The following is a 13,336-nucleotide window of genomic DNA, read 5'->3' on the forward strand; positions in this document are numbered from 1 at the left end:
TAAGAATATATGGTGTGGGAGGCAAGTTGTTAGAAGCAGTGAAAAGTTTTTATCGAGGATGTAAGGCATGTGTACGTGTAGGAAGAGAGGAAAGTGATTGGTTCTCAGTGAATGTAGGTTTGCGGCAGGGGTGTGTGATGTCTCCATGGTTGTTTAATTTGTTTATGGATGGGGTTGTTAGGGAGGTGAATGCAAGAGTCCTGGAAAGAGGGGCAAGTATGAAGTCTGTTGGGGATGAGAGAGCCTGGGAAGTGAGTCAGTTGTTGTTCGCTGATGATACAGCGCTGGTGGCTGATTCATGTGAGAAACTGCAGAAGCTGGTGACTGAGTTTGGTAAAGTGTGTGGAAGAAGAAAGTTAAGAGTAAATGTGAATAAGAGCAAGGTTATGAGGTACAGTAGGGTTGAGGGTCAAGTCAATTGGGAGGTAAGTTTGAATGGAGAAAAACTGGAGGAAGTGAAGTGTTTTAGATATCTGGGAGTGGATCTGTCAGCGGATGGAACCATGGAAGCGGAAGTGGATCATAGGGTGGGGGAGGGGGCGAAAATTTTGGGAGCCTTGAAAAATGTGTGGAAGTCGAGAACATTAACTCGGAAAGCAAAAATGGGTATGTTTGAAGGAATAGTGGTTCCAACAATGTTGTATGGTTGCGAGGCGTGGGCTATGGATAGAGTTGTGCGCAGGAGGATGGATGTGCTGGAAATGAGATGTTTGAGGACAATGTGTGGTGTGAGGTGGTTTGATCGAGTAAGTAACGTAAGGGTAAGAGAGATGTGTGGAAATAAAAAGAGCGTGGTTGAGAGAGCAGAAGAGGGTGTTTTGAAATGGTTTGGGCACATGGAGAGAATGAGTGAGGAAAGATTGACCAAGAGGATATATGTGTCGGAGGTGGAGGGAACGAGGAGAAGAGGGAGACCAAATTGGAGGTGGAAAGATGGAGTGAAAAAGATTTTGTGTGATCGGGGCCTGAACATGCAGGAGGGTGTAAGGAGGGCAAGGAATAGAGTGAATTGGAGCGATGTGGTATACAGGGGTTGACGTGCTGTCAGTGGAGTGAATCAAGGCATGTGAGGCGTCTGGGGTGGACCATGGAAAGCTGTGTAGGTATGTATACACGTGTGTGGACATGTGTATGTACATGTGTATGGGGGGGGGGGGTTAGGCCATTTCTTTCGTCTGTTTCCTTGCGCTACCTCGCAGACGCGGGAGACAGCGACAAAGTATAAAAAAAAAAAAAAAAAAAAAAAAAAATATATATATATATATATATATATATATATATATATATATATATATATATATATATTATCCCTGGGGATAGGGGAGAAAGAATACTTCCCACGTATTCCCTGCGTGTAGTAGAAGGCGACTAAAAGGGGAGGGAGCGGGTGGCTGGAAATCCTCCCCTCTCATTTTTTTTTTAATTTTCCAAAAGAAGGAACAGAGAAGGGGGCCAGGTGAGGATTTTCCCTCTAAGGCCCAGTCCTCTGTTCTTAACGCTACCTCGCAAACGCGGGAAATGGCGAATAGTATGAAAAAAAAAAATATATATATATATTTTTTATATATTTTTTTTTTTTTTTTTTTTTTTATACTTTGTCGCTGTCTCCCGCGTTTGCGAGGTAGCGCAAGGAAACAGACGAAAGAAATGGCCCAACCCCCCCCCATACACATGTACATACACACGTCCACACACGCAAATATACATACCTACACAGCTTTCCATGGTTTACCCCAGACGCTTCACATGCCTTGCTTCAATCCACTGACAGCACGTCAACCCCTGTATACCACATGACTCCAATTCACTCTATTTCTTGCCCCCCTTTCACCCTCCTGCATGTTCAGGCCCCGATCACACAAAATCTTTTTCACTCCATCTTTCCACCTCCAATTTGGTCTCCCTCTTCTCCTCGTTCCCTCCACCTCCGACACATATATCCTCTTGGTCAATCTCTCCTCACTCATTCTCTCCATGTGCCCAAACCATTTCAAAACACCCTCTTCTGCTCTCTCAACCACGCTCTTTTTATTTCCACACATCTCTCTTACCCTTACGTTACTTACTCGATCAAACCACCTCACACCACACATTGTCCTCAAACATCTCATTTCCAGCACATCCATCCTCCTGCGCACATCTCTATCCATAGCCCACGCCTCGCAACCATACAACATTGTTGGAACCACTATTCCCTCAAACATACCCATTTTTGCTTTCCGAGATAATGTTCTCGACTTCCACACATTTTTCAAGGCTCCCAAAATTTTCGCCCCCTCCCCCACCCTATGATCCACTTCCGCTTCCATGGTTCCATCCGCTGACAGATCCACTCCCAGATATCTAAAACACTTCACTTCCTCCAGTTTTTCTCCATTCAAACTCACCTCCCAATTGACTTGACCCTCACCCCTACTGTACCTAATAACCTTGCTCTTATTCACATTTACTCTCAACTTTCTTCTTCCACACACTTTACCAAACTCAGTCACCAGCTTCTGCAGTTTCTCACATGAATCAGCCACCAGCGCTGTATCATCAGCGAACAACAACTGACTCACTTCCCAAGCTCTCTCATCCCCAACAGACTTCATACTTGCCCCTCTTTCCAGGACTCTTGCATTTACCTCCCTAACAACCCCATCCATAAACAAATTAAACAACCATGGAGACATCACACACCCCTGCCGCAAACCTACATTCACTGAGAACCAATCACTTTCCTCTCTTCCTACACGTACACATGCCTTACATCCTCGATAAAAACTTTTCACTGCTTCTAACAACTTGCCTCCCACACCATATATTCTTAATACCTTCCACAGAGCATCTCTATCAACTGTATCATATGCCTTCTCCAGATCCATAAATGCTACATACAAATCCATTTGCTTTTCTAAGTATTTCTGACATACATTCTTCAAAGCAAACACCTGATCCACACATCCTCTACCACTTCTGAAACCACACTGCTCTTCCCCAATCTGATGCTCTGTACATGCCTTCACCCTCTCAATCAATACCCTCCCATATAGTTTACCAGGAATACTCAACAAACTTATACCTCTGTAATTTGAGCACTCACTCTTATCCCCTTTGCCTTTGTACAATGGCACTATGCACGCATTCCGTCAATCCTCAGGCACCTCACCATGAGTCATTCATACATTAAATAACCTTACCAACCAGTCAACAATACAGTCACCCCCTTTTTTAATAAATTCCACTGCAATACCATCCAAACCTGCTGCCTTGCCGGCTTTCATCTTCCGCAAAGCTTTTACTACCTCTTCTCTGTTTACCAAATCATTTTCCCTAACCCTCTCACTTTGCACACCACCTCGACCAAAACACCCTATATCTGCCACTCTATCATCAAACGCATTCAACAAACCTTCAAAATACTCACTCCATCTCCTTCTCACATCACCACTACTTGTTATCACCTCCCCATTTGCACCCTTCACTGAAGTTCCCATTTGCTCCCTTGTCTTACGCACTTTATTTACCTCCTTCCAGAACATCTTTTTATTCTCCCTAAAATTTAATGATACTCTCTCACCCCAACTCTCATTTGCCCTTTTTTTCACCTCTTGCACCTTTCTCTTGACCTCCTGTCTCTTTCTTTTATACATCTCCCACTCAATTTCATTTTTTCCCTGCAAAAATCGTCCAAATGCCTCTCTCTTCTCTTTCACTAATACTCTTACTTCTTCATCCCACCACTCACTACCCTTTCTAATCAACCCACCTCCCACTCTTCTCATGCCACAAGCATCTTTTGCGCAATCCATCACTGATTCCCTAAATACATCCCATTCCTCCCCCACTCCCCTTACTTCCATTGTTCTCACCTTTTTCCATTCTGTACTCAGTCTCTCCTGGTACTTCCTCACACAAGTCTCCTTCCCAAGCTCACTTACTCTCACCACCCTCTTCACCCCAACATTCACTCTTCTTTTCTGAAAACCCCTACAAATCTTCACCTTTGCCTCCACAAGATAATGATCAGACATCCCTCCAGTTGCACCTCTCAGCACATTAACATCCAAAAGTCTCTCTTTCGCGCGCCTGTCGATTAACACGTAATCCAATAACGCTCTCTGGCCATCTCTCCTACTTACATAAGTATACTTATGTATATCTCGCTTTTTAAACCAGGTATTCCCAATCATCAGTCCTTTTTCAGCACATAAATCTACAAGCTCTTCACCATTTCCATTTACAACACTGAACACCCCATGTATACCAATTATTCCCTCAACTGCCACATTACTCACCTTTGCATTCAAATCGCCCATCACTATAACCCGGTCTCGTGCATCAAAACCACTAACACACTCATTCAGCTGCTCCCAAAACACTTGCCTCTCATGATCTTTCTTCTCATGCCCAGGTGCATATGCACCAATAATCACCCATCTCTCTCCATCAACTTTCAGTTTTACCCATATTAATCGAGAATTTACTTTCTTACATTCTATCACATACTCCCACAACTCCTGTTTCAGGAGTACTGCTACTCCTTCCCTTGCTCTTGTCCTCTCACTAACCCCTGACTTTACTCCCAAGACATTCCCAAACCACTCTTCCCCTTTACCCTTGAGCTTCGTTTCACTCAGAGCCAAAACATCCAGGTTCCTTTCCTCAAACATACTACCTATCTCTCCTTTTTTCACATCTTGGTTACATCCACACACATTTAGGCACCCCAATCTGAGCCTTCGAGGAGGATGAGCACTCCCCGCGTGACTCCTTCTTCTGTTTCCCATTTTAGAAAGTTAAAAAAAATACAAGGAGGGGAGGATTTCTGGCCCCCCGCTCCTGTCCCCTCTTGTCGCTTTCTACGACACGCGAGGAATGCGTGGGAAGTATTCTTTCACCCCTATCCCCAGGGACAATATATATATATATATATATATATATATATATATATATATATATATATATATATATATATATATATATATATATATATTATCCCTGGGGATAGGGGAGAAAGAATACTTCCCACGTATTCCCTGCATGTCGTAGAAGGCGACTAAAAGGGGAGGGAGCGGGTGGCTGGAAATCCTCCCCTCTCGCATTTTTTTTTTAATTTTCCAAAAGAGGGAACAGAGAAGGGGGCCAGGTAAGGATATTCCCTCAAAGGCCCAGTCCTCTGTTCTCAACGCTACCTCGCTAATGCGGGAAATGGCGAATAGTATAAAAAAAAAAAATAATTATATATATATATATACATACACATACACACACATACACATACATACGCACATATACACACACACACACACATACATATATATACATATGAAAAATTTAAGAAACAATTTAGAAAACTGAAACTTCTAGCTTGAAATGAAATGAAAGAAATGAATGTCACATGATGGTTCAACCTCTGGCTATGGAAAAAGGAAATGTATAATTTATTTACACAAACGTCAATAGTAGTTCTCATCAATTTAACCACTGTATCAATAAGCTTCAATGATAAGCTTCAATAAGCTTTGAAGAATGTATGTGAGAAATACTTAGAAAAGCAAATGGATTTGTATGTAGCATTTATGGATCTGGAGAAGGCATATGATAGAGATGAAAGAGATGCTCTGAGGAAGGTATTAAGAATATATGGTGTGGGAGGCAAGTTGTTAGAAGCAGTGTATAATTTTTATCGAGGATGTAAGTCATGTGTACGTGTAGGAAGAGAGGAAAGTGATTGGTTCTCAGTGAATGTAGGTTTGCGGCAGGGGTGTGTGATGTCTCCATGGTTGTTTAATTTGTTTATGGATGGGGTTGTTAGGGAGGTGAATGCAAGAGTTTTGGAAAGAGGGGCAAGTATGAAGTCTGTTGTGGATGAGAGAGCTTGGGAAGTGAGTCAGTTGTTGTTTGCTGATGATACAGCGCTGGTGGCTGATTCTTGTGAGAAACTGCAGAAGCTGGTGACTGAGTTTGGTAAAGCGTGTGAAAGAAGAAAGTTAAGAGTAAATGTGAATAAGAGCAAGGTTATTAGGTACAGTAGGGTTGAGGGTCAAGTCAATTGGGAGGTAAGTTTGAATGGAGAAAAACTGGAGGAAGTAAAGTGTTTTAGATATCTGGGAGTGGATCTGGCAGCGGATGGAACCATGGAAGTGGAAGTGGATCATAGGGTGGGGGAGGGGGCGAAAATCCTGGGAGCGTTGAAGAATGTGTGGAAGTCGGAAAGCAAAAATGGGTATGTTTGAAGGAATAGTGGTTCCAACAATGTTGTATGGTTGCGAGGCGTGAGCTATGGATAGAGTTGTGCGCAGGAGGATGGATGTGCTGGAAATGAGATGTTTGAGGACAATGTGTGGTGTGAGGTGGTTTGATCGAGTAAGTAACGCAAGGGTAAGAGAGATGTGTGGAAATAAAAAGAGCGTGGTTGAGAGAGCAGAAGAGGGTGTTTTGAAATGGTTTCGGCACATGGAGAGAATGAGTGAGGAAAGATTGACCAAGAGGATATATGTGTCGGAGGTGGAGGGAATGAGGAGAAGTGGGAGACCAAATTGGAGGAGGAAAGACTGAGTGAAAAAGATTTTGTGTGATCGGAGCCTGAACATGCAGGAGGGTGAAAGGAGGGCAAGGAATAGTGTGAATTGGATCGATGTGGTATACCGGGGTAGACGTGCTGTCAGTGGATTGAATCAGGGCATGTGAAGCGTCTGGGGTAAACCATGGAAAGCTGTGTAGGTATGTATATTTGCGTGTGTGGACGTGTATGTATATACATGTGTATGGGGGTGGGTTGGGCCATTTCTTTCGTCTGTTTCCTTGCGCTACCTCGCAAACGCGGGAGACAGCGACAAAGCAAAAAAGAAAAAAAAAGATATATATATATATATATATTTATTATACTTTGAAAGCAAGAAAGAAGCTGGTGACTGAGTTTGGTAAAGTGTGTGAAAGAAGAAAGTTAAGAGTAAATGTGAATAAGAGCAAGGTTATTAGGTACAGTAGGGTTGAGGGTCAAGTCAATTGGGAGGTAAGTTTGAATGGAGAAAAACTGGAGGAAGTAAAGTGTTTTAGATATCTGGGAGTGGATCTGGCAGCGGATGGAACCATGGAAGCAGAAGTGAATCATAGGGTGGGGGAGGGGGCGAAAATCCTGGGAGCCTTGAAGAATGTGTGGAAGTCGAGAACATTATCTCGGAAAGCAAAGATGGGTATGTTTGAAGGAATAGTGGTTCCAACAATGTTTTATGGTTGCAAGGCGTGGGCTATGGATAGAGTTTTGTGCAGGAGGGTGGAAGTGCTGGAAATGAGATGTTTGAGGACAATGTGTGGTGTGAGGTGGTTTGATCGAGTAAGTAATGTAAGGGTAAGAGAGATGTGTGGAAATAAAAAGAGCGTGGTTGAGAGAGCAGAAGAGGGTGTTTTGAAATGGTTTGGGCACATGGAGAGAATGAGTGAGGAAAGATTGACCAAGAGGATATATGTGTCGGAGGTGGAGGGAACGAGGAGAAGTGGGAGACCAAATTGGAGGTGGAAAGATGGAGTGAAAAAGATTTTGAGTGATCGGGGCCTGAACATGCAGGAGGGTGAATGGTGGGCAAGGAATAGAGTGAATTGGATCGATGTGGTATACCGGGGTTGACGTGCTGTCAGTGGATTGAATCAGGGCATGTGAAGTGTCTGGGGTAAACCATGGAAAGTTGTGTGGGGCCTGGATGTGGGAAGGGAGCTGTGGTTTCGGGCATTATTTCATGACAGCTAGAGACTGAATGTGAACGAATGGGGCCTTTGTTGTCTTTTCCTAGCGCTACCTCGCACACATGAGGGGGGAGGGGGATGGTATTCCATGTGTGGCAAGGTGGCGATGGGAATGAATAAAGGCAGACAGTGTGAATTGTGTGCATGGGTATATATGTATGTGTCTGTGTGTGTGTATATATATATATATATATATATATATATGTACATTGAGATGTATAGGTATGTATATTTGCGTGTGTGGACGTGTATGTATATACATTGTGTATGGGGGTGGGTTGGGCCATTTCTTTCATCTGTTTCCTTGCGCTACCTCGCAAACACGGGAGACAGCGACAAAGCAAAATAAAATAAAAAAAAATATATATTTATATATACATTTTGCTTTATTGCTGTCTCCAGCGCTAGCGAGGTAGTGCAAGGAAACAGACGAACGAATGGCCCACCCCACCCACATACACATGTATATACATACACATCCACACACGCAAATATACATACCTATACATCTCTACGTATACATATATATATACACACAGACATATACATATATACACATGTACATAATTCATACTGTCTGCCTCTATTAATTCCCATCGCCACCTCGCCACACATGAAATAACAACCCCCTCCCCCCTCATGTGTGCGATTTAGCGCTAGGAAAAGACAACAAATGCCACATTCGTTCACACTCAGTCTCTAGCTGTCATGTAATATTGCACCGAAACTACAGCTCCCTTTCCACATCCAGGTCCCACAGAACTTTCCATGGTTTACCCCAGACGCATCACATGCCCTGGTTCAATCCATTGATGGCACGTCGACCCTGGTATACCACATTGTTCCAATTCACTCTATTCCTTGCACGCCTTTCACCCTTCTGCATGTTTAGGCCCCGATCACTCAAAATCTTTTTCACTCCATCTTTCCACCTCCACTTTGGTCTCCCACTTCTCGTTCCCTCCACCTCTGACACATATATCCTCTTGGTCAATCTTTCCTCACTCATTCTCTCCATGTGACCAAGCCATTTCAAAACACCCTCTTCTGCTCTCTCAACCACACTCTTTTTATTACCACACATCTCTCTTACCCTATTATTATTTACTCGATCAAACCACCTCACACCACATATTGTCCTTAAATATCTCATTTCCAGCACATCCACCCTCCTGCACACAACTCTATCCATAGCCCACGCCTCACAAATATACAACATTGTTGGAACCACTATTCCTTCAAACATACCCATTTTTCCTTTCCAAGATAATGTTCTCGACTTCCACACATTCTTCAACGCTCCCAGAATTTTCACCCCCTCCCCCACCCTATGATTCATTTCTGCTTCCATGGTTCTATCCGCTGCCAAATCCACTCCCAGATATCTAAAACACTTCACTTCCTCCAGTTTTTCTCAATTCAAACTTACCTCCCAATTGACTTGACCCTCAACCCTACTGTACCTGATAATCTTGCTCTTATTCACATTTACTCTCAACTTTCTTCTTTCACACACTTTACCAAACTCAGTCACCAGCTTCTGCAGTTTCTCACATGAATCAGCCCCCAGGCTGTATCGTCAGCGAACAACAACTGACTTGCTTCCCAAGCTCTCTCATCCATAACAGATTGCATACTTGCCCCTCTTTCCAAAACTCTTGCATTCACCTTCCCAACAACCCCATCCATAAACAGATTAAACAACCATGGAGACATCACACACCCCTGCCGCAAACCTACATTCACTGAGAACCAATCACTTTCCTCTCTTCCTACACGTACACATGCCTTCCATCCTCGATAAAAACTTTTCACAGCTTCTAACAGCTTGCCTCCCACACCATATATTCTTAATACCTTCCACAGAGCATCTCTATCAACTCTATCCTATGCCTTCTCCAGATCCATAAATGCTACATACAAATCCATTTGCTTTTCTAAGTATTTCTCACATACATTCTTCAAAGCAAACACCTGATCCACACATCCTCTACCACTTCTGAAACCACACTGCTCTTCCCCAATCTGATGCTCTGCACATGTCTACACCCTCTCAATCAATACCCTCCTGTATAATTTCTCAGGAATACTCAACAAACTTATACCTCTGTAATTTGAGCACTCTCCTTTGTCCCCTTTGCCTTTGTACAGTGGCACTATGCAGGCATTCTGCCAATCCTCAGGCACCTCACCATGAATCATACATACATTAAATAACCTTATCAACCAGTCAACAACACAGTCACCTCCTTTTTTGATAGATTCCACTGCAATACCACCCAAACCCGCTGCCTTGCTGGCTTTCATCTTCTGCAAAGCTTTTATTACCGCTTCTCTGTTTACCAAATCATTTTCCTTAACCCTCTCACTTTGCACACCACCTCAACCAAAACACCCTATATCTGCCACTCTATCATCAAACATATTTAACAAACCTTCAAAATACTCACTCCATCTCCTTCTCACATCACCACTACTTGTTATCACCTCCTTATTAGCCCCCTTCACTGAAGTTCCCATTTGTTCCCTTGTCCTACGCACTTTATTTACCTCCTTTCAAAACATCTTTTTATTCTCCCTATTATTATCCCGAGGGATAATATATGAAATATATGTATGAAATAAAGATGATGCTGGTTTATGTGCATTTTATTTGTTCATTTACAGTTTGAACCGTACATGACATATGCTTCGCTCTATGATGTTACACAAGGCTGTAAGGTATCTGAAGACTTTTACTTTGATCTGAATAACCCTATGGCACGCAGTCTGTTATCTAAGACAAAGAAAAGATCTGACGATCCAAAAGATAGCTCAGGAACATCACTTCCACTTTCACTTGCTGGAGTCCCTGAGGAGTGGATTGCTCACCCTAAACAGGTATGAACTGAATTATAAAGTGTGATAATTTTCATCAGGTTTCTTTTTAAGATGAAAGGAAATATTGTAGTTGCACAGAGAGAATGAGTGAGGAAAGATTGAAAAAGAGGATGTATGTGTAAGAGGTGGAGGGAACAAGAAGTGGGAGACCAAATTGGAAGTGGAAGGATGGAGTGGAAAAGATCTAGAGCAATTGAGGCCTGAACATACAGGAGGTTGAGAGACATGCAAGGAATAGAATGACTTGGAACGATGTGGTATACTGGGTTCGACTTGCTGTCAATGGGGTGAACCATGGCATGTGAAACGTCTGGGGTAAACCATAAAATTGTCTGAAGGGCCTGGATGTGGATAGGGAAGTGTGGTTTTGGTGCATTACACAAGACAGCTAGAGACTGAGTGTGAACAAATGTGGCCTTTGTCTATTTTCCTGGGACTACCTCGCTGAAGTGTGGGGCAGTTATGCTGTTTCCTGTGGGGCAGGGTGGTGCCAGGAGTGGATTAAAGGCAGTTAAGTATGAATATGTACATTTGAATATATGTATATGTTTGTGTATGTGTATGCATATGTGAATATGTTGATATGTATATGTATGTGTATGTATATGTACGTGTATGGGCATTTATGTATTATTTATTTATTTATTTTGCTTTGTCACTGTCTCCCGCGTTAGCGAGGTAGCACAAGGAAACAGGCGAAAGAATGGCCCAACCCACCCACATACACATGTATATACATACACATCCACACACGCACTTGTACATACCTATACATCTCAATGTATACATATATATACACACACAGACATATACATATATACACATGTACATAATTCATACTGTCTGCCTTTATTCATTCCCATCACCACCCCGCCACACCTAAAATAACAACCCCCTCCCCCCTCATGTGTGCGATTTAGCGCTAGGAAAAGACAACAAAGGCCACATTCGTTATGTATATGTATGTGTATATGAGTGGATGGGTTGTTTTTTGGTCTGTTTCCTGGTAACACCTTGCTGACATGGGAAATGGCTATCAAGTATAATAATGATTGTATAAAAAGCAGGGAATAGAGATGCTGTTTTCCTGTGGGGTGGGGTAGCAACAGGAATGGATGAAGGCAAGCAAGTATGAATATGTGCATGTGTTTGTATGTAATGTCTGTATATGCATATGTATGTATGTATACATTGTAATGTATATGTATGTATATGTGCGTGTATGGGCATTTATGTATATAGACGTCTATATGAATGGTCAGGCCATCTTTCATCTGTTTCCTTGCACAATCTCGCTGATGCAGGAAACAGCGATTAAGTATAACAATAATGATAAAATATAAAATAAAAACAAATTATTTATTTTGCTTTGTCACTGTCTCCCGCGTTTGCGAGGTAGCGCAAGGAAACAGACGACAGAAATGGCCCAACCCACCCCCATACACATGTATATACATACACGTCCACACACGCAAATGTACATACCTATACATCTCAATATACACTTATATATACACACACAGACACATACATATATACCCATGCACACAATTCACACTGTCTGCCTTTATTCATTCCCATCGTCACCTTGCCACACATGGAGAACCATCCCCCTCCCCCCCATGTGTGCGAGGTAGCGCTAGGAAAAGACAACAAAGGCCCCATTCGCTCACACTCAGTCTCTAGCTGTCATGCAATAATGCCCGAAACCACAGCTCCCTTTCCACATCCAGGCCCCACACAACTTTCCATGGTTTACCCCAGATGCTTCACATGCCCTGATTCAATCCACTGACAGCATGTCAACCCCGGTATACCACATCGATCCAATTCACTCTATTCCTTGCCCGCCTTTCACCCTCCTGCATGTTCATGCCCCGATCACTCAAAATCTTTTTCACTCCATCTTTCCACCTCCAATTTGGTCTCCCACTTCTCCTCGTTCCCTCCACCTCCAACACATATATCCTCTTGGTCAATCTTTCCTCGCTCATTCTCTCCATGTGCCTAAACCATTTCAAAACACCCTCTTCTGCTCTCTCAACCACGCTCTTTTTATTTCCACACATCTCTCTCACCCTTACATTACTTACTCGATCAAACCACCTCACACCACACATTGTCCTCAAACATCTCATTTCCAGCACATCCACCCTCCTGCGCACAACTCTATCCATAGCCCACGCCTCGCAACTATACAACATTGTTGGAACCACTATTCCTTCAAACATAGCCATTTTTGCTTTCTGAGATAATGTTCTCGACTTCCACACATTCTTCAAGGCTCCCAGGATTTTCGCCCCCTTCCCCACCCTATGATTCACTTCCGCTTCCATGGTTCCATCCGCTGCCAGATCCACTCCCAGATATCTAAAACACTTTACTTCCTCCAGTTTTTCTCCATTCAAACTTACCTCCCAATTGACTTGACCCTCAACTCTACTGTACCTAATAACCTTGCTCTTATTCACATTTACTCTTAACTTTCTTCTTTCACACACTTTACCAAACTCAATCACCAGCTTCTGCAGTTTCTCACATGAATGAGCTACCAGCGCTGTATCATCAGCGAACAACAACTGACTCACTTCCCAAGCTCTCTCATCCACAACAGCCTTCATACTTGCCCCTCTTTCCAAAACTCTTGCATTCACCTCCCTAACAACCCCATCCATAAACGAATTAAACAACCATGGAGACATCACACACCCCTGCCGCAAACCTATAT

At 42.9% G+C, this 13,336-nt stretch overlaps 1 protein-coding gene across 1 annotated transcript in view; it reads left to right on the forward strand.

Moving 5' to 3' along the window:
* Ziz (dedicator of cytokinesis protein Ziz) overlaps nucleotides 1–13,336 on the forward strand; it is a 526,511-nt gene that overhangs the window by 148,191 nt on the left and 364,984 nt on the right. The window contains exon 11 of the mRNA XM_071669140.1: nucleotides 10,396–10,608. Coding sequence (XP_071525241.1) covers nucleotides 10,396–10,608 — 213 coding nt within the window. The remainder of the gene's footprint in view (nucleotides 1–10,395; nucleotides 10,609–13,336) is intronic.

This window comes from Panulirus ornatus, chromosome 13 (genome assembly GCF_036320965.1).
Source record: "Panulirus ornatus isolate Po-2019 chromosome 13, ASM3632096v1, whole genome shotgun sequence".
Taxonomy (NCBI): domain Eukaryota; kingdom Metazoa; phylum Arthropoda; class Malacostraca; order Decapoda; family Palinuridae; genus Panulirus; species Panulirus ornatus.